Source organism: Onychostoma macrolepis, chromosome 07 (genome assembly GCF_012432095.1).
Source record: "Onychostoma macrolepis isolate SWU-2019 chromosome 07, ASM1243209v1, whole genome shotgun sequence".
Lineage (NCBI taxonomy): Eukaryota > Metazoa > Chordata > Actinopteri > Cypriniformes > Cyprinidae > Onychostoma > Onychostoma macrolepis.
Window position 1 is genome coordinate 34489669 of NC_081161.1, and position 27358 is coordinate 34517026.

The window sequence follows — 27358 nt, forward strand, 5'->3', positions numbered from 1 at the left end:
GGGAGGCGTTTTCCCCCACTCTGTTTGCATTATAACCTATTATTTTTTTTTATCGTGTCTTATTATTAGATGCCAGTTGAGAAATACAGTTAAAATAGCGCACTTTTTTTCTCAACATTTGATAGAACCCACATACCGGAGATTAATATAACGTTGCATTGCAACACTAAACAACATAATTCTGTTTATTATTTTCAGTAGGCTATTTTGTTAATCCAAGACAAACTGGCCTACAGTGCTGTGAGAAACTTTATACGAAGACAACACCTATCAAATCTATGATGTATAAATTATTAAGCAAGCCCGTCACTGTTAAGTTATTTATGAGCTTTAAAAGTGCTTTTGTTTTGATAATATTGGACACCCTTTCATTGTTTAAGTTTGTCAGATATGTGACGCCCATTTGTAGATAAATAATACTCTAATATAATTCATGAAATATATTAAAATCTTTTCAAACGATTTTATTCAAATGTCTTCAGTCATCCTTTAGCTACGTCATGACTTTTTGACTCATAAAAGTTGTGAGCTGAATTTGATAGTGCAAGAATATAATATCTCACGGTAAATAAAGCACGCATCTGACCTCTTGAATAGCTAAATGAGTCAATGCTTGAGCGCACACAGCTCATTAAATTACTCCTGTTGCCCCTAATGGGTGTAGAGTTGCATGCAGCAGAACATGAAGGAGTGTGTATCGTGTGTGTGTGTTGGATGCCATGAAGAAGCCGCTCATATTACTCTATGCTGCCATCTACTGGCACAAGACTAAAGAGCAAAATTACCTCAAATTAAAATGTGAGGCTGATAGATCTGAGGGATATATAAGAGGGATACACACAATCTTAAGCTTGCATATTTAGTTAAAATATGAAAGCATGTGTTATATGCGATGCTGTACGTATTTGAAAAGCAACTGAAAATTATGTTCAAATAAGTATGCATTGTCCCATGTGAAAAAAGAATTGTTCATCACAGGAATGACTGTTTACAGGTCAGTATCACATCATTTCACTTTGACAGACAGAGAAGAGCTTGAGCCAATGAAAATGCTTGAGCAAATATTTAATGAAACATGCATAAAATAATTTTCTACAAAATTCTGAACATTTACATTTACTGTATTATGTAGATTTGTACAGTCTGTTATTAAGAATGTACACACTTTCATTATTTGAACAAAAGCACATATATTTCAGAATCATGATTATAAAAATCTATTTCATCTGGTACTTCATATTTAGGTATATTTCATTCATTGTAATTAACAGGTGAGATGATCAGTGGTGCTGAATTTTTACCTGCGCCATTAGTCCAAGGGCTTAAAGATGGATAGAGTTTGTCAGTGAAAGACTGACCAGTGAAAGAGTAGATATGAGACCTGGACTCCACATCATAAAAGGAGACCAAGCCTTCCTCATAATCCACAAACACACCCACCTTCTGAAGCTTCACGCTCAAGGAGAGAAAGACAGGGGAAGACTCACAAGCTTTATGCTCTTTTACATTTCTCTGCCACAAAGTCCAATTACCACTTTCAGGACACAGGTTGAGCGCCCCCTTCCTGTTAATGGATTCTTTTGCCACACCTAAACTCCACTGGGTCTTTCCCTCAACCTGCACCTCAAAATAAAACCTCCCAGATGAAAAGCCCTTGTTTCCCAGGACAATCATATATTTATCAAACCTCTTGTCACTGTCTGGGAAGTATTGCTTTATGTTTCCATGTCGCACTTTTTTTCCATCTTCAGACAGGATCAGTTCAGGGTGAGCTGTGTCAGGATCCAGAGTCACATCCACTGAGAGAGAGAAAATTTCAATCACAGCATCAGAGCAGAAATATTTTTGTGTTTTATTTTGAATAACTGAATGCTAAAAATGGAAAATTGGAATGCTGCAAGTCCCTTATCAGATCATATAGTTCAGGAGTAGTTCACCCAAAATGATAACGTGCTGAAAATGAGGCATTCAAGATGCAGATGAATTTGTTTCTTCATCAGAACAGATTTGGAAAAATTTTGCAAGACATCACTTCTGAATGGGTGCCGTCAAAATGAGATTCAAAACATCACAATATTTAAAACAAATTGATGGACTGGAGTCACATGGATTACTTGTGGATTATTGTGATGTTTTGTATCATCTGTATGAACTCTTATTCTGACGGCACCCATTCACTGCAGAGGATCCATTGGTGAGCAAGTGACGTAGTCTACTGCTAAATTTCTCCAAATCTGTTCCAATGAAAAAACAAACTCGTCTACATCTTAGATGGCCTGTGGGTGTGCAAATTTTCATCTTTGGATGAACTATTCCTTTAAGGTACTGTAAGTGTATGTGAGTGAATAGGATCAAACACTGTACCTGCATACTGCTGTATTCTCTTCAACACTGTGACATACATGATAACAAAAGATAATCAGATCTTTATTTACGTTCAGACACATTTATGAACTGAATTTGCTTTTAAACATGTTTCACTTGCATTTGGGATTGAGCAGCCTGACAGAAAGAAGAAATAATACTCTGAAGATAGATGAGTGTATGTGCTCATTTAATAATAAAAAATGAATGCAACAACATTACAATTGCAACAAAAACTGCCTTTTTGAAAACTGGTTTCCTAAAGTGGATGATTTATGTGTGCTAAGAAGTTTGATCATTCTGTATCTGCTGATTAACTAAACCATTAACTGTGAATTAAGAATCTGTAAAACTACCTGTTTGACTGAGTTTCTCATCTAGAGTCTTCTGCAGCTGAGTCAGAGCTCTTCTCAGAGTCTCCACGCTCACACAAGTATTAATACGGATTCCAGCCCAGATCTTGGTGTCTAAAGGGCTGCACAGGGACGGATAAATCTAAAGGAGGAGAGAGAGAGGAATCCTTCAGCATGTTGAGTGTTATCCTGTGACGTGAGCAGAGAGAGAAACACTGACCTGTAGGAGGTGCAGGTGATCCTCAGTGTGTGAGATCTGCTCCAGCTCACTGTTTCTCCTCTTGAGTTCAGCGATTTCCTGCTCCAGCTCTTTAATCAGCTGCATGGCCTGATTCTCTGCTGCTTTCTGCTTCTGTTCCATCACCTCCAGCAGCTCAGACTGACATCTCTCAATGGAGCGGATCAGACTTGTGAACAGCTCAACGCTGTTTGCTCTCTCATTTTCAGTGTTTTTCTGATTAGTCAAATTCATGAAAAAAACATTACTTTTTTGAAATGCAACTATCTGACAAATTAAATATTTTATATATATACACATTAATAAACTTTAATATATAAACTTACTATTCTAAGCTTTACTGAATGTTGGATTTCTTCAATCTTCTTCATTCTGTCCTGGATCATTTGCTGCACATCTGTCTGAGTCTTTATCAGCTGACTCTATGGCCAGAGAATAATAATTAAAAGCAAGCTTCACAAGGCATTTAAAGAAAACAAGAGTTATCAGGTGTAATAAAACATATTTCCAAAAAAAGTGTGTACATGCATATCAAAAAAAAAGTAAAATAAATTAAAAGCTATCCTGAAAAAACGAGGATGACATATACAAAGGATCTTTTTTTGTACAAATTTTAAAATGTTTTCATGTTGGTATTTCCTACCTTTTTCTCTTTACTCTCCTGCTCTACAGGAACATTGTTGTGAGTCTTGTGTTCGGTCACAGTGCAGATCACACACACACATGACTGATCATCTCTACAGAACAACTCCAGAGGTCTGTCGTGTTTCTGACACAAATGATCCTGGAGATTATTTACAGGATCTATCAGCCTGTGTTGTTTTAAACCTGGAACCCTCAAATGACGCTCCAGGTGAGTCTCACAGAAAGAGCTCTGACACGCAGGGCATGACTTCAGGGCTTTCTGTTTCGTATCTGTACAGATATCACACAACACCGCAGGTATTTTCAGATTATTTTTCTTTTTGTAGTGATCTACAATTTCTCTGAGTGTTGTATTGATCTTGAGCTTAGGTTTTGGGTTGAATGATTCTTTACAAATTGGGCAGCTATAGTCGTGCCTGTTGTCCCAGCATTTTTTCAGACAGATCTTGCAGAAGTTGTGTCCACACGGAGTGGAGACTGGATCCATGAACACATCCAGACAGATGTAACACTGGAGCTCCTCGGTCAGAGGACCAGTGGAGGATTTCAGGGCTGAAAAAAGAGATATAAGTGAGATATAAATAGTACATTTATCACATTATATATATATATATATATATAAAACTTCAGATCAATAATCCATTATTTTATGAGGGTTACTGACTTACAAGATAAATTCCTCCTTTTCTCTTGTGGTTTTGGAGATTCTGACATTGCTTTTGCCCTTTTGAATATTTAAATAAATAATAAAAAACACATCAGGTCTTATTTACAGCAAAAATCATCACCATTCATAAGAGTAAAATAACACATACTTGTTAAAACTTAAAGATATCCAAATATGTTGTATGTATGTTTCGTGTCAAAATAATTCAAATAAATAAATATGTTCATATAATTAATATTAAATGTTCATTCATATTAAATGTTTTCATCTCATGTTAGCAATAATAATTTGGGGGAAACTTTTTATTTGTAAGGTTGAAATATTCTTGGATAGACAGTGACAGAAATTAAAACAATTTAAATTATATAAAATAAATGTCTGTAAACATGATCAAATGGAATCAATCTTGCGTTTTCACTGGCCTGTATTTAGTCAGTCTGCTCATATACTTCATGCTTCTCAAGTCTTTAAGATGTGAGAGATAATGACAACATACCTTTCATCTTTTTAATACAATTCTGATACTATTTTAGTAACAAAAGACAACTAAATGAGCATTTGACTCATGATTCCTGGATTGCTCTGTTTTTTTCCCCCAGGCATATACCATACACCGAATAAGAATTGAATAAGACCACTAACATTTATTTCTATCCTATATTTCTATCACGTACCTTTGAGTATCAGCTGTCCTCGCATACATCTTGCGTGCATATGGATAACTAAACATTTTGTTGTTTAAAGGTAAAAAAGGTTTCTAGAGTGTTGTTTTCAGTTTGCAGATGGTTGGTTTCATTTCACTGAAAGTTTCCACCCAGCTACATCAGTCTCATAGCTCCTCCCATATTTTCTTTATATGGAACAGATTAAGTATTCCTCTTCTATGGATGTGTTTGATACATATCTGTTATTTTAGGCCATGAAAAAGGTTAAAACAACATTTGTTTATAAGGTGTTGTTTATTAAATGTATTAAATTGTTTATTAAATGTTTGTTTATTAGGTGGCTGGACATACCAGAAGAAAGAGTACTTCTTTAGACAAATAATACTCTCTAGATCAGTTGACCGCTGGGGGAAGCCATGACTGAAACGATATGAGTTTCATTGCACTTGTTTCCTAGATATTTTTGCATATGAGAGTGAAAAACTAGAATGTAATCAGTCATGATTGACACAACAATACAACTTGAAGAATGTATATTTAAAGTATGTTCTTTCCCAATGTAAATAAAAAGATTTTTTGTTTTTATATACTATATTATATATCATTATACACCAAAAAAACTCATTTACTATGGAAGAATATGATAACACTTTACGAAAAAGTTCCATTTGTTAACTTTAATTTACTGCATTAGTTAACATGAAACAACAATGAAAAATAATTCCAAAGCATTTATTAATCTTGGTTAGAGTTATAATAATATATTATATATATATATAATATATTATTAAAATCAAAAGTTGCAATTATTTAATGTACTTGTGCTAACATTAAATAACAATGAACAATTGTATTTTTATTAACTAATGTTAACAAATATGAATGCAACAAATGTATGCTTATTGTTAGTTAATGCATTAACTGACTATAATGGGACCTTATTGTAAAATGTTGCCCAATTAATCAACAATTAGTGCTATGCTGTTTTAAGCCTCTCCAACTACCAATCATCACAAATATTATAAGGACTAGGAAGGAAACATTTTTGTTTAAATGTCACTTTATAGAACAATTCTGCGTACAGAAGTATTGCACAATGGGTCAGTAAAAAGGATTATTCATTTTGGATGATGATAAAGTAATTTATATAAAGATGTGTATAGGCAAAAGGCCTTAAATATTTTACAAACACTTGTACTAAACCAGATACACATCACTGTGTTGTACAGAGCCTTGCAAAATTATTCATACCCCTTCATTTTTTTTTTCATGTTTTATGTTTCTGCCTTATGTTAAACTGCTTTAAATTACTTTTTTCCCCACATCAATCTACACTCCATACACCGTAATAGTAAAGCAAAAAACAGGTTTTTAACAAATTTATTAAAAAATAAAAAATGTAAATGATTCCATTGCATAAGTATTCATACCTTTATCTGGGACAGTTGAAATTTAGCTCAAGAGCATTCATATTGCTTGTAGATGTTACTACACTTTGAGTGAAGTTAACCTGTGGCAAATTCAATTGAATGGATATGATTTGGAAAGGCACGTCTTAATAAAAGATCTAACAGCTGAATGCCACACATCTGGGGAAAAAAATTCTGCTTCTTTGAAGAGTCACAGAAGCATGCAGTCTCTGTTACCCTTAATGGAAGAAGTTTGAAACAACCAGGACTCTTCCTAGAGCTGACCTCCTGGCCAAACTGAGCAATTGATGGAGAAGGGCTTTGGTTAGAGTGATGACCAAGAACGTGATGGCCACTCTAGTTCAGCTCCATCATCATATGTGGAGATAAGAGAAACCTACAGAAGGACAAACATCACTGCAAAACTCCACCGATCTGGGCTTTATGGTGGTGTGGCCAAACTCAATCCTCTCCTCAGTGAAGACACATGAAAAAACACTTGGAATTTGCAAAAAAGCACCTAAAGGACTCTCAGACTGTGAGAAACGAGATTCTCTGGTCTGATGAACCTTAATACCAAGCATCACGTTTGAAGGAAACCAGGCATTGCTCATCACCTGCAGAGTGCCATCCCAAAAGTAAAGTGTGCTGGTAGCAGTCTCATGCTGTGGGATGTTTTTCCGCGGCAGGGACTGAGGGACTTGTCAGTGTAGAAGAAAAGCTCAAAGCACTAAAATATAGAGATAGCCTTAATGAAAACCCAGTCCAGAGCATTCAGAACCTCAGACTGGACAGAAGGTTTACCTTCCAACAGGATCATGACAGCTTGTGGCTTATAGACAACTCTGTGAATGTCCTTGAGTGGCCCAGCACAGCCTGGGCTTGAACCCAATCAAATATTTCTGGAGAAACCTGAAAATGTGTGTCTGCCCCCATCCAACCTGACAGAGCTTGAGAGGTGAAGAGGTGAGGTGAAGAATGGCAGAAAATTGCCAAATGTTGATGTGCAAAACTTATCACTTCAAACAAAAAAGACTTGAGGCTGTAAAGGTGCTTCAGCTAAATTTTTAGTTAATGGTACGAATACTTATGCAATGTACTTATTTCAGTTTTTTATTTTTAATCAATTTACAAAGTTGGGACAATTCTGTTTTTGCTTTGTCAATGTGGTGTGTATGGAGTGTAGATTGATGTGGGAAAAAAGTAATTTAAAGCAGTTTAACATAAGACAGCAACATAACAAACGTGAAAAAAAATTAAGGGGTATGAATACTTTCGCAAGGCACTGTAGATCTTACTAGAAAAGGATCCTCTTTAGATCAAAGTATTAACTTGGATTTTCTCTGAACTTTCTCATCCCATTGTCCCTTATTGACCCTAGTGTTGCGTCTACACCTGTGTACAAAACCTCCTCATGACCATAAGTGTGGTGACTGCATATGTATTATATTGACCTTTCGGTAAGCCCCTCCCCTCGAACGCAGACTAGCCAATGGCCGTCGAGTATCAGTTGCACGGGGAGCGGAACACAGTTGCCAAGTCCGCGTATTATACGCGACTTTGGGCTTCTTTTTTTATAAAGTTTCGGGAAAAAATCTCTGGTTGCGGGTTGCAGTTTTCTGGGCTTATTTAAAAAAATATGGTTGCTTGTTAGCGAAATCTGACAAGCAACTTCGTTTCATTTATTTTCGCCGTATTCTCCAATGCATTGATTGCACTCTGTCTGCTCGCAGTTAATAGCCAGCCAGTGCAATAATAAGTGCCGTAGCGTAATTTTCCACATGTTCCTACCCCTCACTGGAGAAAAATCACATTCAAAAAGAAGGCACGTGACGCTGTAATCCAAGCAATGATAGAAGTAGACGTAGAGGAGTGGGATGACTTTCTTTTAGCCTAATTTTTATGTTTTTGTAATGTATTAATTATCACGGGCTGTAATAAAAAACAAGTAGTCATATCCTAATACTGAGTAAATACATTTGGTTCCAATAACCTGGTATGGCAAGATGTCTTAAAATGTATTTCTTTTTTTAACATTTAAATTTAGACCACATTATTAGATTACCTTTTGACTTCATGAATACACATAAATGACAGCTTAATGATTAAAAAAAAATATTTTTTAATTTCTTTTTAATAATATTATATAATATTTTATTTTTTAATATAATTACAATTTAATATATTTAATATATTTTTCTATAATATTTATGTCGCATTTTGTTTTTTTATGTCATTTATTTGATAGTAGCCTATACATTATTTTATTTTAAAAGGAATGAAAAACCTGTTTTTGACCTCAAAATAAAGCACTTTCCCTCTGTACAGTGTACATGGCTGTGGGGACGAGCAGTTTTGTGGTGCTTGGAATTCTTTATAATTAATTAAAAACAAATATTGCCACATTGATGGCTCAAGGAGGTGTAATTGTTCAAATATTGTTCCATTGTTTCATTTTAAAATATATTTGGGGCAGAAAAATTGACATTTCCATAGAATGACCCCTATATATTTTAGGGTATAAATATGTGGCTATGTTACAACTCCCCTTTGAATCTCTTGTGCTTTTCTCCTTTTCCATCTCTCCAATCCTATTCTGCTCACAGGTGATTGGAGACGAGTTTTATTCCCACTTTTGTTGCAGTTTGCTAATTTTTGTAAAATAGCATCTGTTTTTGCTTTTCAGATAAAAGAATAGTTTCAGTGTAATATGTTGCAGGCTCATTTATTGGTAATAAATAATTGATAATAAATAATATTGATGATAATAAATTATCAAAAAAAATATTGGGCTTGTTTTTGAAGCTGCGGTTGCTTATTTGTCTCGCGAAGGTTGGCAAATGTGGAGCGGAACTCGGACATCTTTAGGTTTCAGCGCCATAGAGAAACTTTGGAGGATCCGAAGCTCGCATCGGTTTTATGGGGTTTATGCTTCAAAAATGGCAAAACGATGTGCCTGGGGTACTTGTAACACTGATTTCAGGTATCCTGAGAGGATGGGCAATATCATTTATTTTATTACATTTCCTGAATCCAAACAAAACAGAGCAAAATGTCCCCAAGTATTCACCCCAATACAAATGAAGACAAAAACGTTCATTTTCTGGTTGTCATACACTCATTAAGTTACAGTTTTCAAATGCTCAAGCAGAACGTTAATGTTAGCTTGTGCTTTAGCAAGGTATCTCTGGCTAAAACTAGCTAACGTTAAAGTTAGTGAGTCCATGCTAACGTACAAACTTAAATAGCAGACTGTTCTCGCGTCTTGTACAGTGTAGGTCAAAAACACATAAACAAAGGTCTATATTTCAGTGCCTCTCCATATTAAACTGGTTAAATGTACATTAATTTAATCGTACCCTGCGATACATGAACAGTGTTGATCCTGCATGTTGTCATCCGCGATCGTGATGACCGTAATATGAGACTTCTCCCACTCACATTGTGATCTGTAAACCCTCGCTTATACCCACCGTATTTATTTTTAAATATTTTATAAATCCCTCCATGGAATATTTAATTCCCATTTGGTGGCCTTCTGTGTCCAAAATTGTGCAAAAACATCGTGGTACAAGGTTTTCACACTGCAGCTGTCATTGTAAGACGGTGAGCAACTCCGTTTGTTTGTCCGAGGGAGCAACAGTAACTAAGGGGGGCGGGGCTTACCGATAGGTCAATTGTAAGAATAGCACTATATTCTCTATATTGGAGATAACTTAGGTCAAAGTTCAGCATCTATAGAGATAAATTGCTGTGGGATTGGCATGTGTGCACTGTGCTTTACATTTCTGCTTTCGCTACAATGGCTCTGACAATCGGAGAGCGTGTGCAGCGCTTCCTGCTGGTCCTCGTGCCCAGGCTGTTCCTGGCTCTCTTTAGGCTGGTCTCACCCGGCACAAAGCGACCAAAACATCTCCCTCCAATCAGAAACCCACTGCTTACTCTTTCTGCAGTGCAACTGGCTGAGAAGATACGCAGAAGAGAGGTTTGAGCTTTTACTTGCATTAGTTCTGTCACAGCTGAGCAGTAGGGATTGTATATAAAATGATCATATGGGTGTTATGTCATTGTGAATGAGACTGATTGAGTTTGTTTTGGGTGCTGGCCTGGATTTATTGTGGAATAATGAATGAAAGATAACCAATAACTGCATCATATCTTATAAAGAGTAGCCTGTGTGTTTTATGTTTAGATTTCTTTTTGCACATTTAAATAAAAGCTGTTTCACAAATAACACTCTGGTTCTATGTTGCCAGGCACCAATGGCTATAGTGTGCACTACAAGAATGACAGGTCAGCACCCAACTGAAATGTAACTTGTTGTAACAGTGTCTCTATTCCAAAGGTTTAAATGAAGCCCGCTTTATGGCATATATTTCTTGAATGGACTTGAGTAATCTTTGGTTATCTTGTCAGCTTTATCATGGATAATTGTCACAAAGGGCTCTGAAGTGCAAATTATGGCAAAATAAATGTAGATCATGGCTTAATGCCCTAAACCTTACGTCCAAAGCTCCTACATCTGGAGAAAATATATATTACACTGTGCTTTTTCAGAATTTTTTGCTTAATAAATAACAAATGTAAAAATATTATTATTAAATATATTTAAATTTCCTTGGTTTCAGTGATGCCATAGAAAAACCATTTGGGGTTCCCCAAAGAACCCTTCAGAAAACAGTTCTTAAAATAATTATATTTAATAAACTAAAATAATTTGTTTCCATTATAAAGAACCTTTTGTGGAATGGAAATGTTCTATGGATGTTAAAGGTTTTTGATGGAACCAAAGATGCCCACAAGGAACTATTTTCATGAGATATGAAACATATGAGAACATATTTAGTAAACTTACTAAAAATGATTGGTATCCAAAGCCAGTGATAACATTTTAGACTACAGGCAGGGCAAAATATATTAAACACAATGTTTAATAGGCCTTTGATAAAGTAAGTGCTTATAAGTCCTTAAACAACATCAGTACACTTACAGATTCACCACTGCAGACTGAACTAGACTAAAAGAAGCAGTAATTCTGTGTTTTTGCCATGGTCTTTTGTAATACTGAATATTAATTGATTTGATTTGTAAGTGTAGGTTACTAGTGTAGAGGTTGTGCAGGCCTACATTGACAGGATACAGGAGGTGAACCCACTGCTCAATGCTTTGGTCAAAGACAGGTGAGCACTTGCTTAAGTGAGGTATAACAATGTTTATGCATGACTGTACAGGACATTTCACTTTAAGAGTACCCTGTCCTCTCTTTCAGGTTCTCATCTGCCATTCAGGAGGCTGCTCGTGCGGATAAACTAATAGAGGAGGAGAATGGAGGAGAGGAAGTTCTGAGGAACCAATATCCTCTGCTAGGAGTTCCTCTGTCTGTCAAAGAGTCATTCGCTCTACAGGGTGCACTTCCCATAATGCTCTCTGCCTTGCATGCATCAGTATCACTTTAAAGAGGTTTATTTTGAGATTCATTCCTGCTTATCATATGACTGTTCACTAAAAACATGGACATAAAACATTTATTTGGATGGTTATAATGTTGCCTGTATATTCTAGAATATAATATTACCTATATAGATCATATATAGGTAAAATTATAAACTAAAATATTTAACATCCACATATTTATGTATTTCTTTATTGTGATAATTATTTATATGAATAGCTTTGTATAATGTATAATCAGTCTGCCATTGTCGCAAGAATCCTTACACATTGCTCTTATTTTACAAAGACTATGACATTCAGTTTTATTAGTAAATGCTGCTTGTTGATCCAGGATGGATAACATTTTTACCACACTCCTCTACTGCTCACTCATAGAGACAAGCTTCATCATTATAGAACTGAAAAGGATACTAGAAATTATATTGATTCACGTTATCTGCTGCCACAGGTATGCCCAATTCTGGCGGGTTGAAATCCCGCAGTAAAGTACTTGCCAGTGTGGATGCTCCTCCTGTGGCTCTGTTGAAGAGAGCTGGAGCAATTCCTCTGGGTGTCACCAACACTAGTGAGCTTTGCATGTGGATGGAGTCCAACAACCATCTCTATGGGATCACCAGTAACCCCTATGACCTCGAGAGGATGTGTGGAGGAAGCTCAGGTCTTGCTAAAAAGAAAATCAGAAAAATAGATTTTTAAAAACCTTATATAAATTGGTTATAGTCCTGCATTAGTCACTGTTTCCATGATTTCCATGATTTCGCACTGATGTTCAGGTTTACAACAACATGTTGAAAGGTTGACAAAACATAAACTATATTATTGTAATAAACACCAATTCTTTCTCTCGTAGGTGGAGAGGGAAGCATCATCGGTGGTGGTGCATCTGTGATAGGCATCGGCTCTGACATTGGAGGAAGTATCCGCATGCCATGTTTTTTCAATGGGATATTCGGCCATAAACCTTCAAAAGGTATGCGTTTTGCTGTGGGAACAATCAGAAAAAACACAATAATCTTTCTGTTAGCAATGGGAAAAATCAGGGTATATATCATAAAGAGAGTTTTATTTCCTTTCAGATGTGGTGTCAAATGACGGTCAGTTTCCTTCATGCACTGGTCTCCAAAATGACTACTCGGGTTCTGGTCCAATATGTCGCTACGCTGAAGACCTGCTCCCTCTTCTGAAGATTATGGCTGGACCCACTGCAGACAAGTACATCAGACAAAGATATAAACCAGATAACACAAATATCATTTTTCTGCAAGTCAGTTCTGACACCAAGTATATATTTTCTAGGCTTTCCCTCTCAGAAGAGGTGGATCTGAAAAAGTTAAGTTTCTTCACTGTTGTAGATGATGGTGGATCTCCACTGACATCTCCAGTAGATAACCAACTCATTCAAGCTCAGAAAAGGGTGAGAAAAACATATAATACATGCATAATATAAATCAGTTGTATTGCTGAATTTATGCAAAGCACTTTATTTGAAAAGTTATTTTGTTGTTGTTTCTGATCACAGGTGGCTGCACGCTTAGAGGCAGATCTGGGAGTTACGGTTAAGGAAGTTAGTTTTCCTCAACTCAAATACTCTTTTCTGATCTGGGACACATTCTTGGCTCTACCTGACAAAGACGGCAAGGTGTAGTAGGCCTACCTGAAGTTGCCTTGACATTCAATTTATTAAAGATTGTAACAAAAGGAACCACAAGTGCCTATAACAATAAAAATGGTACACTCAGAGAATTAGAGCAAGTTTGAGTGTGTGTTTGTGCTTATTTCAGCCTCCAAAGCCTTTTGTTGAGCTAATGGCAGATGGAGGCTCTGTGTGGCCTTTTTGGGAGCTGATAAAGAGGATTTTTGGAAGATCTGAACACACTGTGGCTGCTATTGGTAAACTCAAACCAGTATTATTTTAGTATTTCATTGAGATAGTACTATACTTTTATCAGTATTTTGAATTAGCTTTTATTTTTATACTTCCAGTGTTTAATTTAATTTGAAAGATTGTCATTTTTATTAATTTGTTGTTTTGTACAGTTTATTTTAAACTAATTTTAGATTTTAGTACATTAAGTTTTTTATATTTTATTCCATTTCAGTTAATATTTTATTTCAAGTAACTAACATGTTTTTATGGTTATTGGGATAATTAGGTTTTGTTCTGTTCTTGTCCTAAAAATGTCTTTCAAACTAACAACCTGGTGGAGACTTAATGCTGGACATGTTTTTCTCTTGTGGCTGATTTCAGGTTTGGCTCTGATGGAGAGTTCTCATAGCTCTAAGCCATCTCAGTTCATCCTGAAACAAAAGGAAGAACTGCAGAAAGAGATGGAGAATCTGCTGGGGACAGATGGAGTGTTGCTGTACCCCTCTCATCCTCTACTCGCACCCAAACACCACCATCCCCTTTTTACTCCATACAACATCGGTTACACAGGTAACAATTGCTTAAGCAGTCGTTTTAGTGGATTTGCAATGAGAAGTTACTAAACATATCAGGAGCCATTATAAGAGTGGTCAAACAGGAATAGACTTTTAATAGATGTTTAAGTTTAAAATCAGTATAGCTGCAGCAAAGGCTAAATCAATAACAAAAGTGTGTAACAGTACTATATGGAGCAAAGAAAACAACAATATATTTGAAAACCATTTCACCCATTTCTAGGGATCCTGAACATCTTAGGCCTGCCGGTGACCCAGTGTCCACTGGGTTTGAGTAAGGAGCGATTGCCTTTGGGCGTTCAGGTGGTTGCTGGGAAGCTTCAAGACCATCTGCCTTTGGCTGTGGCGCTCTACCTGGAGAAGGCTTTTGGAGGCTGGGTCGATCCTGGAGTGGCTTAAGCACTGAAGACACTGGAGGAAATGCGGGAACTAGGCATGATGTAGAATGTAAATAGACAATCTCAACCAACACTGCTTCATCCAGTTGATTTCAAGGGATAGTTTCCCCATCATGTACTCTCATATTGTTCCAAACCTGTAGTACTTTCTACTGTGAAACACAAAAGATATTTTGAAGAATGCTGGTAACCAAACAGTTTTGGTGCCCATTGAATGGACAAAAAAAACAACAACTTTACTCAAAATATCTTCTATGTTCCACAGAAGAAAGTAAGTCATAGAGATTTGGATCGACATGAGGGTGAGTAAATGATGGCAGAAATTGTTTTTGGGTGGTTAGAAAGCTATGGCCTTTTTTTAGTCAATATTTAGACATGACTTGCAAAATAGTGTAATCATTTTAGCAGATATATTAACAAATATGAACAAGAGAAAAATTCTTACGGGCTTTTTTTTTAACTAGTCATTTGCATCCTACCTGATTTCAGCCAAACAAAAATGAAACTGTGTAGCAGATGTGCTGAATGTTGTCTTTTAGGTATTCTTGTATTGTAAAGTGTTCTGGTAAAACCCTGTCATTAGGAGTAGTCAAAGTGAGACGGGCAAAACACATTTATACTCCATTCAAAAAATACATAGCTATTGTTATTGCTATTGCATGTTGAATGTAACATAAAACTCTTCAGAAAAACTGTATTGTACCAAAGATGACTAGTTTCAGAATTTACAAAATCACCACCCATTTCATTAACATCTGTTAAACATTTGTCTCAGACTTTTACACAGATAAAATGTAAAAATAGCAACTAGCAACAACTAGAAGGTTGTTAGAAAGGCAGTGATTCAGTTGTGGTTATGCAGTGCAATATAAATCAACATTATTTACACTAAAGCTTCAGCAAACGACTCGTTCAAAACTGGACACGTTTTCATTTATTTCCTCCTTTTTTAAAAAAAATAATGTTCTTGAAAAGTACTAAACAGAAAATAACCTGTTTTACACTTTGTTTATTGTTTTCATTTCTTTTTTTTTCCGTCCAAGGAGGAACTTGAAAACATTTGAAACATTCTCAGTGTGAAAACACAGACAGATTTTTTTTGTTTCGTTCATAGGACACTGTAATTGTATGTTTGTACCCTTTTAGGATCTCTTAATAATGTGTCAATCAAAAGTAGGTTAAGACAAACTAACAAGCCCCGCCTCAATTTCGACTCATTTCCCAGACACTAAGAAATCTGAAATGGGCCTAAAAATGAGAGAAGATACAAACATTAACAAAAAGATAAAGAAAACAGCTGTCTTATAAGAGGTCCCTGTCTTTGGCAACGCAGGAACAGAGATAGGACATGAGGTCAACCAAACAGGAAGTCCTTTTCGACTGTCTGAAACCAACATCCAGAAATTCACTAGCACATATTCCCAATACACCTCAGAATTTGGCCCGTAAATATGTACAGCGCATGTACATGAAATTTGTATTTTAAAGCACTCCTCAGGTGGCGTTGAAGAGGGGTGTGTGAATGTATACATATGTGTCTATGTAAACGCGCTGAGCAAGTGTGTGTGTTTGTTAACCCGGTCCTCCTCAGGAGACATTGGTTATGGGTTTGTATTTCTTGAGGCGGGTCCATTGCCCAGTAGAGTAGTTCATCTCAAACACTGTGTCCACCAGCATGGTGGTGCTGCCGGTCCCGTCCGCTTTAGGCAGTACTTGTGTGCTCGCTCAGCTTGATCTGAATGATGTCACCCTGCTCTGGACAGGGGTTTTCTGTTGGGAGGAAGGGACAGACAAACATTAGAAGGGTCATTTAGAAAATAGAGGAACAGCAAGTTAAAAAAATAAATAAATAAAAATCGGATAAAATCAAACCCATAATACCTCGAGATCCTGCCATGAAGCCCAGGATGAGGGCTTTTTCGGGCCGTGTAACTTTGTTTGCAGTCTTGAACATTTCCTGTGCAGCATACATCTGTTCTCTCTGTGGGGAACCAAACATGCAAGATAAAAATTAAACTTCATAGATTGTACACCATTACAAAGTTTGAGGTTAGTATCACTAAAATGAATATTCTATTCAGCAAGGATGCATCAAATTGATCACAAGTGACACTAAAGACATTAATAACAAAATAATTATATTTTAAAAACAAATGCTGTTCTTTTGAACTTTCTATTCATCAAAAAATCTGGGGAAAAATATCACCATAAAAATATGAAAATATACTATAAAATATTCAGATATATATAAAAAGTAGCACAACTGTTTTTAAGATTAAGAAAAATTGAGTGACATTTTAAAATATTTTTTAATGGCAAACAGTAATTAAATTATAAAATAATATTTCACAATATTAGTGTTTTTACTGTATTATTACCCAAATAAAAGCAGTCTTGATAAGCATGAGACTTTAAAAAAAATTTTTTTTTTTGCATAAACCCTAACTTTTGAATGTCAAATTCATTGTCATTCTCAGCATCAAAGGCTATATTAAGGGGAAAAAAATTACAATTAAACTTCTACAATTTTCTCAAAACATCTATTAATGAAATTTCTCAATAAAACCGTTGTCTAGTAACATTTAAAGCAGAACAGTCCAGTAAAATATCATTATCACATCCATGAATCAAAGAGGTTTTTACCGTGAGCGACAGGTTCTTTTTCGGTTGGGTTTGTGGGGGTGCTGGCGTGGGTGCAGGCTGGGCTGCAGTGGTGGGCGGCTGCGTAGGCATGTCTGGCTGTGCTGCTGTGGCGGCGGGAGGCGGAGCATTGTTTGTGGGCGTGCTGGTTGGCGTGGTGGGTGAGGTGGGGGCCGTGGGACTGGCAGTGCTGGCATTATACATGGGCGGCCGCTGTTTAAACTGGCCGGGTAATGAAGCAGAAGCGGCATTTGGGGCGGTCGACTCCTCTGACTGCCGGTTTGTAGTTTCACGTCCTGAACCACCTGCATTTGCTAAATATGAAGGCAAAAATTAGGGTTGAGAAGACTGAGCTCACATTTAGCTTGGCTTCCTGTTAATATGTGATTATCTGTTGTGTCTTATTAATACATTTTCTACTGTAGATAATTTCTTTGCATTCATCCCATCCTGCATCTGTCAATGGCTCACCTGGCTGTGTTTCTGAGCTGGGAATATAAGACGAGGAAGGAACCATGCTGGGGGTGGCGGGAAGGTAACTGGTTGATGGCAGGGCGCTCTCGTTGTTTAGCGCCCCAAGTTTCTGTTTAAAAGAGCAGAGAAACCCATTTGAGTTTTGTTCTGACTTACATTTAAAGCATTCGTCATATGGCTAAAAAGATTTCCAAAACTACCTGTGTGGACACCAGGCCTGCTGCATAGTCTGGTGTTGCGTTCTCCACCACCGCCTCTTCTTTGGCCGCCTTCTCTCCAGCTTCTGTGTCTGAACAAGACCAAAAAACCATTATAACTAAAATACAGCACAGAGGAGTGTGGGCTGGTCTTTAAGTCAGTCAGTTCAGAGGTGCAGGGTCTATGTAACTAAACAATCTTCTTAAACTTACCCAAAGTCTTTCTTCTCCTCTTAGCTTCTCTGCCACCTCCTACCATATCCAACTCAGATATATCCAACAACTGCAAGAAAACACACAATCACATAACCTGACAATATAAAGCAGAGAGATGACAGCCATACTAGAAGGTGAAATTCCATTCACGATTTATCATGATGTGTCACCTGTGACAACTATTTGCTCTTAACCATTTAGTAAAGGGTAAAACCTATTATATACACCCATGTTATTCACTGATTTTATAACTGGTCATTGCCGGACAGTTACCTTGACTCCCCGTTCCTTGCGCAGGGGTGTGCGGGCAGGGGCAATAGGGGTTCTGTTACTGGGAGGGCTGAACATGCTTGGTGTGGTAGGGCTACGGAATGGTGCTTTGGGAATGCCCTTCAGAGGCGCTGAAAGAAGACAGACGATCATTATTAGAAATCTTGTGTGTTGTTAAGAGAACATATGTACACTACAGTTCAAAAGATTGCGGTCGGTAAGTTTCTTATGCTCACCAAGACTGCATTTATTTTTATCAAAAAAACACAGTATTATTGTAAAATATTTTTATAATTTAAAACAGTTGTTAAAATGTTTTATTTTAGTATATTTTAAAATAAGTTGTTTCTGTAATTGCAAAACTAAATATTCAGCAGACACTACTCCAGTCTTCAGAGTCATATGATCCAAAAATCATTCTAATATGCTGATTTAGTGCCAAAGTAATATTTTGCATTATTATCAATGTTGAAAACAGTTGTGCTGATTACTATTTTTGTGGAAACTTTGATAATGTTCTTCAGGATTCTTTGATGAATAGAAAGTTCAGTACAACAGAATTTATTTTACATTAGAAATGTCTTTACTGTTACTTTTGATTAATTTAAGGGGTTTCTGCTGAATAAAAAAGTTTTAGTTTCTTTGAAAAAAAAAATATATAAAAAAAAAAACTTTTGAACAGTAATGTAAAACTAAAAAAAAAAAAAAAAAAAAAAAAAAAACTTTACCCACATCTTTTAAGCAACTAGTTCTAAGCTATTTTAGTGGATGCATTAAGTCATGAAGTCCTCAAAATCATTTTAACTATGGACATCGTCCACTAATGGAAAAAGATATCAAACCTATGACCTAACTTTTGATGTTATTGCTATCTAATGCAGTGACATTCATACATTTTTCCCATCCAAATACTTTTTGGGGTCACTGTGTACACATATAAATCTTACTTGTGGTGTCAATCTTCTTCACTAGACCTCTTCCTTTGGAGTGGAATGGCACTCCTGCAGTTTTCTTTAACTGCTGAGCAGTCTCTGTGGCTTTAAAACAAATATAATGAATATTAAACAGTGACAATAAACATGACAATCATCACACAAACAGTATAAAAGACTTGAAAGAATCCATACTGAAAAAGAAAAACAGTTGTTCTGGCACAAAGAATTCATAAACATACTTACATTTCTGAAGCAGCTCAGCTCTGAGTGTAGCACTCTTGGGTTTCCTCTTGAGCTGGAAGTGCTTGATGGGTGGAGTGAGCGGCCCCACCAGCGTAGTCAAAGCACTCTTGTTCAGATACTGACACTCCAGAGGCAACATGGATGACGCTTCACATTCATTTACTGGACAAAGGTGCAAACGTCAACAGTAAGTCTCAGCAGATCCTTTCTTACAAAAGCGCATATGCACTTGCAAGTGACAGTTCAGTGAGAAGAGTCATCAAAAGCCAAGCTAGCTCTCAAAAGCCAATAAGTATCCAAACAAACAATCCCAGACAACCACAAAAACTGCAGAATCGATTTAGATTTGGTCACTTACATTAATATAGAGTAATAATAATGGACAATGATCAATCATAAAAAAAAAATTAAAAAAATGATTTTAAGATATAAGTATTGCAGTTTTAATATTGCTATTAGTAACAAAGGAATTTTGGGCAGCCCTTTGCAGTCAGTTAATAAGTACAAGGTGATTTTTAGTCCAAGGCAGTAATATAGTGCTCAGAACACTGTTAACTTAATTTTTAACTAGAGACACTGTCTTTATAACATGACACACCTGGTGTGACACACATAGGCCTATATACAATGAGCTGTCAAACTAACCAAAATGTGCAACCCTATTCCCTAATATGTAGCCAAAATTGTCAAGTCTGGAGAAATATCTGGACCTAGACAAGAACAAATCTTTTGTGTAGTTTTTTTATGTGAAAACATCAGCAGCAAGAAGATCCAAATATTAAAGTGAAAGAAAAAGGAAAAAAACAACAGCCTTTGACCCTCCTCTAATACCGCAATCATTGATTTCAGACAAACCTTTCTCACGCAGCTCTCCAAGTATGTCCTGCACATTAGGGTTCTGCTCCTCCAGGTCCAGGTTTAGTGAGCCGGTCTCTGGAAATGATTTCAGGATGTCGGCCACCATTAGCACCCATGGCTCAGAGTCCACAGTGGCCAGCTGAATGATCTCTGACAGAGCCTCCTTCATCTGGAATATAAGGGAACAATAGAGACATTAATTTAACCTAGTCAGTCTGATGAAATGAATCTGCTACCATTGCACTGGAATTTGCCTCATATTGTAAACATCATTCCAGCATTGTTTACATTATTGCTATTGTATATTTCCTTCCTTCTTAGTGCACGGAGGCAAAACACACATGACATGATTCCAGACTAATTTAGTGAAACAATGGACTACAACAATGTAACACATTTGAAGGAAACCTTAAATAGTTTTTTAACCATAAATCCAATATTTAATTTTTTACAATTTATTAAGTTTGCAAATGTTTTTCCATAAGTGCCCATAAAAGCCAATAAATATGTTAGCAAATGAAACTCACTAAAACATAACATCACGGACAGTATTTTCAAGTTTAGCTTTAGAAACACTGCAAACATGATTTCCCATTTTTTGTATTTTGTTAGGGGGGGAAAAACTCTTTATACAGGCCAAAAAAATAAAAAAAGTTTTGCCCACAACATATATGAATGTGTTTTTGTTTGAGTAAAGACGGATTTGTTTCTTCAGAAAGTGATCAAATCAATCAATCGATATAATCACTATACACATTTTACAGATTTGTTGTTGCTGTTTGTTTTGATAAAATATTTAGATTTTGGACATCACATTATTTGAATGCTATTTTATTGTAATATCGTATACTGCTTTTTTGGCATTACTAATAATGCTTTGGCAATGTTGTGTGCAAAACAACATGCCAATAAAGCACTGCAAAAACAGTTACTAATGTAATTTTTTAAATGGCAGTAACGTTAGTAGTTTATGCAAAGTTACCACAGTTTTACAGTACTAACAATGACTGGACTAACTGTGGCATTTTGGCGGAAAATATAGTTACCATGGTACGTTTTCGAAGGGGGGCGTCTAAACACAGAAATAAACTCCGTTAAATCAACACGGCAATAACACTCCAAAAGTTGACAGCATGTTTACATAAAGGAGGCTAGCGAGTTAGCTCAAGCCCAGAGGCTGAAGACAGACAGACAGACAGCCAGCAGACTGCTGGAGACTGACATGATCCAGACAGCAGCTGCAGGGGTCTCATGCTGGAAGCCATGTTATTACACATGCAACACATACGTGTCAGCAACATATCACACAACTACTGCTAATAAACAACATGCCTCCCCAATAAAGCATGCCAGGCTCGGAAGTGAGGAGAGTTTGTGTGTGTGTGTGTGTGTGTGTGTGCAGCAGCAGCAGAGGCAGCGAGTCGCACCTCATCCACGGTCCTGCGCGGGAGGTGCAGCATCCCCAGCAAAAGTTTCAGCTTCACCGGAGGCGACAGACTGGAGAAACACAGCCGTATGTTGTCGATGACCGACACGGTGAGTAGAGAAGCGATGCTCGAAGGTGTCCACAGCTCGTCTGTCGATCCCAGTTTGTTGTGGAGCCACAGGCCGGTGTCGCTCTCCCTCATCGACGCCATCTTGGAAAAAGACGAATAATGAGATCGGGCATTTTAACAGGCTACCTAAGAAAACACACACACACACACACTAACGCGCGCTAGGACCCGTGTGACCACAGCCAGAGAGAAACTTTTACAAAAACATATGGTATGTTATCTGAGTTTTAAGTGATTTGTGAAATCTTTTTTTCTGTGTATCTCTTTGTTTGGCTCTGTGTTTTGTTTTGGCAACGTAAACACTTGGCTATAATCCCTTGGCATGTGTGTTTTTTTTAACTTGTTTTGTGTGTGTGTGTGTGTGTGTGTTTGTTTATGTATACAGTTGATGATTAATAATAATAAAAAAATGTTATACCAAGTTGTTGTGCGAATATCTGAAAATCACATTTTCTCCAAATTAGGGCATTTTGCTTTTATGACTCATTTAAATTGGTTTTTCTTTCATTTAATTGATGAATCTTATTCTGATCTTCATTAGTTTTCATTTTGTATTAGTAACCATGCATTTATGAATGTGAAATTTGGTCAAAAATATACTCTTAGGCAAAATAGAATACATTGATCTAAAACAGAACAGATATTTCGCTTTTATTGGAATCTTTATAACGAACATACAAATACATCAAAATAAGTATAATAATAAACAAAGACAATCAAAAAAATAATAAAATAGGAAAACCAATAAGAAACTCACGTCCATAAGTAAAAATAGTTACAAATTGTTCGAATAATAGATTTAAGGCTTTAAAATAATTTACAGTTTTTTCGCTTTATTTCTTGTTTCTTTTAATGTATACATTTCTATTTTTAAAATTAGTAAAATTAGTTTTTTTCACTGCCCATTTACATTTGTGGATGAAGAATTTTTTATATATAATTAGTAAATTCACTATATACCAAATTAAGTCAACAGTATACTCATAAAAAAAACAATAATAATAAAAAAAAACATCCCCTTCTTTGAGTTGCAATTCAATCTTAGTATTTTGTTTAACAAAAAAAAGCCTATCTATCTATCAAAAATGTTATTGAAACATCTAATAAAATGTGTTTAAAAAACTGCACTGTTCTCAAGTAGTAATAAAAATTACTACATTCAAAACGAGTACGGTTGGAAGCCATGTGACCTGCGGCAGCCAATCAGAGAGAAAAACGTTGCCTGGGCGTAAAAATATTTTGGACTCCATCCTACAGTGCTCCGCGAAGGACAATAGATCTCAAAAAACGCAATCGACGCTCCGCAACGAAACTGCGTCCTGAATAGGAGGGCGGTGGTTTGACTAACGGTACTACTGTCTTTATCAGAGACTACAGGTAATGCAAATTAGCTCTGTTCCGCTTTAATTAGCTTTAATAATACATAATAACGTACATGAGTGGGATCTGTATTTTTGGTGGCCATATTTGGAAATGACCACATTTTAGCTGTACAAAGACAAAGCTAAAATAAAGCACAAATATGATGCTCGACAGTATCTTATTTGCGCTTTTGTTGGTCTGTCTTGTATAAGCCCTTGTTATAAAAAGCGTCTGTTAAATGATTCAATATTAGAGCATTGCACCTCCTGTATCTGTATGTGTTGTGGTTTTGCAGATATTGTGTGTACAGTGATGCTGCGCGACAGTATGAGGCCAAGCAGAGCTCTGGCGACAGTGATGCTGCTGGGACTGATCCAGCTCCTCTGTTTCAAACCCGTTCATGCCGAGGAATCAGGGACGGTCATTCCCGCTGAGAGTAAGACTCTGCAGGCTTTCAACAAGAATGTATCATATGTCATTATAACATGTTGCCCTTGGATAGGCTTTGGTGTTTCCTGGGCACTTGTTCAGCGTGATAAGCTGCAGTGTTGTTTTAGCAATACTATTATAGTTTTTATGAATAATTTTTACATTTTTGTTCAATAGGCCGGCCATGTGTTGATTGTCATGCCTTCGAGTTCATGCAGAGAGCCTTGCAAGACCTGAAGAAAACAGCTTTCAACTTAGACTCACGGGTAAGATTGAGACATAAAGCCATTCAGTGCAGTCTTTTTCAGGCCAAGGACCTTTGATGGACTACGACGAATGATTTGTTAACCCTAATTATATATTTATTCTAATGTGGGACAGACGGTAAAACATTTAGTTGACATTTACGCTTTAACTTCAGCTTTTACATTATAACAAGAATTCATCCGAGAGCCAAACATAATTTTCCGACCCCTTTAGTATCACTGTGTCACAGACACCCTACCGAAGACCCCTGCTTTCATGTCCACTTCTGTAATTTTAGCAAGTAAGGAATCAAGCTGTGGAAAAGGTTAATGTCTAGTCGATCTTGTCAGTGAAGCATCTTTTAGAAATTTTAGAGACAGACACCTGAGGGCATCATTTTTGCTTTGTTATATCTCTCATGTTTTCAGACGGAGAATTTGGTGCTGAGGGCCGAGAGGAGGGCACTGTGTGACTGCATGCCTGCCAGCAGCCTGCGCTAGAAAACCAGCCGTACACACTGCACTCAGACATAGAAATCTTTATATAACTAAAGGATACTACCTGCTCTCTCAGTCATACACACTCTTTTACTCTCTCTTAAAACATGTTTCCAGTCACATGTTACATGAAGCGTTTTATCTTTCATTGTAATATGTGCATAGAGCATCATAAATACACATTCCTGACTAAAGAAGTCGCAACGCAACATTCCACAGTTTAAATGACAATGTTGAGAGGCACATACATATTATGGCAGCAGCTAATACATCATAAGTGTGTGTAAAGAGAAAGGGTAAGTGTTTCCACTCCAGGCACAATGCACTGCAAAATATACTGCAAACATTACACACATTATTTATCATAATTATTTGCACAGTACACTGTTTTTTCAAATGTTTAACTGCTTTTTATATTTGTGTTCTAGAAATATATGATTAACAGTCACAATAGTCAAGCAGATATTAGATTTATTAAATATCAGAATTTAAATGTAGATCTTCAGGCGCTGTCTTAGAGAGTTTGCTGTAAGATAATTAGATGATAGATATATGATTAGAAAAGTACCTGCATGTAAAGTGATAGTCTCGAATTTTATATGAGATTTATGAAGGAGGAATAAGAAGGGATGGTTTCCTATAGAGATTACTTTGGTACTAAGATGTAAGTTCACACCTGTAACAATGTCTTTTTGTGTGTAGAAAAAGTGCATTAAAACATATGTGATGTTGTATTTCATGTTGTAAATCATTTATTTAATAGGTTTTACTAGACCCTTTGTCTTTTTATCTCAACCCCCGTAAAAGTGCAATTAACCATAAAATCGGTGAATATGTGATAACTCAGCTGCAGTAAACTATCTTAAGTTTTTTTTGTACCTGAATTCCCTTACCAGCTGTTAAAAAACTTCAACATCCAGCAGTTTGCAGCTCTCTTGCTTGTGGTGCATCAAATGACCAGATGGGGGCGCAAGGATATCAAGGTTCATTATAACTGTCGCAGCAATGCAGCACTTCACGTTGGGGTGTGAAAACAGCTCTGCAGAGCAAGCAACTTTAAGGAAAAAATACACACAAATAACAATAAACTTGGGAATTCAGAGAATGCAACGTCCCCCGCGGTTATAGTGTAAAACTGCAATGTTAAGTCATGCAAACTATTGACAGTGGTGCAAGAGAGAGAGAGAAAAAGTACTTTATCTGATGATGGCATATTGAGGTGCAAAAAAACAGTTGCTCTCCCAAGAAAAAGTGTACAAAAACAAACACGAGACGCAGAGCATTAGTCACCTGCAATAAATCATGCATGTTTCAATCAAGGTGAAAAAAAAAAAACTTTTTGAAAGACATAGGTTTATCACATTTGAATATGAATTAAGTTTAATAAGTTTTTGAATTTAATAACAATAAATTAACACTGATTCTAATGTGTGATCAAACACTCAGATCAAAGTAATGTTTACATTTACATTTATGCATTTAGCAGATGCTTTTATCCAAAGTAACTTTGAAAAAAAGGGAACTAAACCGATTTAATCGAAGATCCAATAATATTCGTAATATAGAACTCCAGGTTTATTAGACAACTAGTTTAGGAAGCAAGCTAGACAAGAGCAGATTGATTATCTATTGATCAAAGTTAACATTGATGAACCTATGTTTCTGCTTTTATTATGATAGCTTATGAGCTCAGAGTAAAGACGACAGAAACTGGTCTTGGGTCAGTTATAATCAAACTTTAGCTTCGCTCCTAATGTCCAGCAAATAAGCAACACAATCAACTACTGCTAATTAAGATAGCTTTGGAGTCCTAAACAAACAGTTTGAGTTATAAATACACATCTAAACCGAAAATAAATGCCAATACTGATCTCAAACCAGTCACAGAAGCCTTGGAGGGCATTTCACCAGTGTAGTGAGAGGCCCATGAATACTTAAAGGTGATAATCCATTAATTATGCATACATATTTTTGCAGAAGCCTCAAATGAATTACTCATTAGGAGGCCGAACTATGAATAGGTCAGAACGTGGCCATTTCTGATAATGAAATATTCACTTTCCCCCATTCCAGGCGAGAAAGGGAGAGAGTGCGAGAATGACGCTACACTATTCTGGTGTAAAGAGTTTCTGAGCGGGGGTCTGCAGAGGAAACGTTGGATTGTGCATTAAGTGTGAAGAAAAAAGACTGCTCCATTACACACATTGTAAACGTGTGTGTGTGTGTGTGTGTGGTACTTAATTGCCGATCTACTATGAGGAGACGCCCCGTTGCATTATGCATCTGCTGACACCTCCACAACCCCTGCTGATTTTGAAAAAATACAAGCAGAGTTGCTGTCTGTTTTTTTCCCCAAGGAGAACAAACCTCAAGCCTCCCTCCCAGACCTGTCTGTCTGTCTGTCTGTCTCCTCCAGGATGGAGAATCCGGTTTGTTCCTGTTTCCATTTCTCCTCCTCCTGCCCTCCCTCTCAGTCTCACTCTTTAGCGCTCTCTCCTGCTGACCCTGTGTCCCGATGCTGACAGTAGTGTCTGGGTGGTTGATGCCCCTGGCACTAGGCATGAGTCCCAGAGGAAAATGGACACAGTGTGCGGATGGTGGGCATCCTGGGACACACCCACATGCAGATGGATTATTTTTAGAATCAGAAATCCTGGAACAAAAACAGACACACAGATTAAAATGGAATTCACTCACTCAAAAACACTCATTTAGATCACTACAATAAAGAGTCATACAACCTGTGCAGAATTTAAAAATACACTGAACAAAATTATGAACGCAACACTTTTGTTTTTGC

The 27358-nt window shown here is 36.7% G+C and overlaps 4 protein-coding genes across 4 annotated transcripts; 2 read left to right on the forward strand and 2 right to left on the reverse strand.

Moving 5' to 3' along the window:
• Nucleotides 1-1057: 1057 nt before the first annotated feature.
• Nucleotides 1058-5080, reverse strand: btr09 (bloodthirsty-related gene family, member 9). Its single transcript, XM_058782430.1, has 8 exons — nucleotides 4942-5080; nucleotides 4269-4324; nucleotides 3599-4152; nucleotides 3282-3377; nucleotides 2938-3171; nucleotides 2721-2859; nucleotides 2365-2391; nucleotides 1058-1799 (listed from the first exon to the last, which is right to left on the reverse strand). The coding sequence occupies exons 1-8, from the start codon at nucleotides 4995-4997 to the stop codon at nucleotides 1252-1254; spliced, it is 1710 nt and encodes a 569-aa protein (XP_058638413.1). The 5' UTR covers nucleotides 4998-5080; the 3' UTR covers nucleotides 1058-1251.
• A 4928-nt stretch (nucleotides 5081-10008) lies between these two features.
• On the forward strand, nucleotides 10009-15303 carry faah2b (fatty acid amide hydrolase 2b). Its single transcript, XM_058782432.1, has 11 exons — nucleotides 10009-10326; nucleotides 11439-11521; nucleotides 11611-11747; nucleotides 12244-12453; nucleotides 12646-12765; nucleotides 12872-13007; nucleotides 13092-13209; nucleotides 13315-13434; nucleotides 13577-13685; nucleotides 14044-14232; nucleotides 14461-15303. The coding sequence occupies exons 1-11, from the start codon at nucleotides 10144-10146 to the stop codon at nucleotides 14634-14636; spliced, it is 1581 nt and encodes a 526-aa protein (XP_058638415.1). The 5' UTR covers nucleotides 10009-10143; the 3' UTR covers nucleotides 14637-15303.
• A 249-nt stretch (nucleotides 15304-15552) lies between these two features.
• Nucleotides 15553-22105, reverse strand: nelfa (negative elongation factor complex member A). Its single transcript, XM_058782405.1, is given in 12 exon segments — nucleotides 15553-16346; nucleotides 16348-16405; nucleotides 16517-16616; nucleotides 17279-17589; nucleotides 17747-17858; nucleotides 17950-18038; nucleotides 18160-18229; nucleotides 18436-18563; nucleotides 19380-19469; nucleotides 19611-19772; nucleotides 20466-20637; nucleotides 21896-22105. Coding segments are annotated over 12 exon segments (1626 nt in total). The 3' UTR covers nucleotides 15553-16222.
• Nucleotides 22106-23245: 1140 nt separating this feature from the next.
• On the forward strand, nucleotides 23246-25292 carry nicol1 (NELL2 interacting cell ontogeny regulator 1). The gene is made up of 4 exons (XM_058782451.1): nucleotides 23246-23401; nucleotides 23682-23822; nucleotides 23993-24081; nucleotides 24490-25292. The coding sequence occupies exons 2-4, from the start codon at nucleotides 23699-23701 to the stop codon at nucleotides 24559-24561; spliced, it is 285 nt and encodes a 94-aa protein (XP_058638434.1). The 5' UTR covers nucleotides 23246-23401; nucleotides 23682-23698; the 3' UTR covers nucleotides 24562-25292.
• Nucleotides 25293-27358: the final 2066 nt, after the last annotated feature.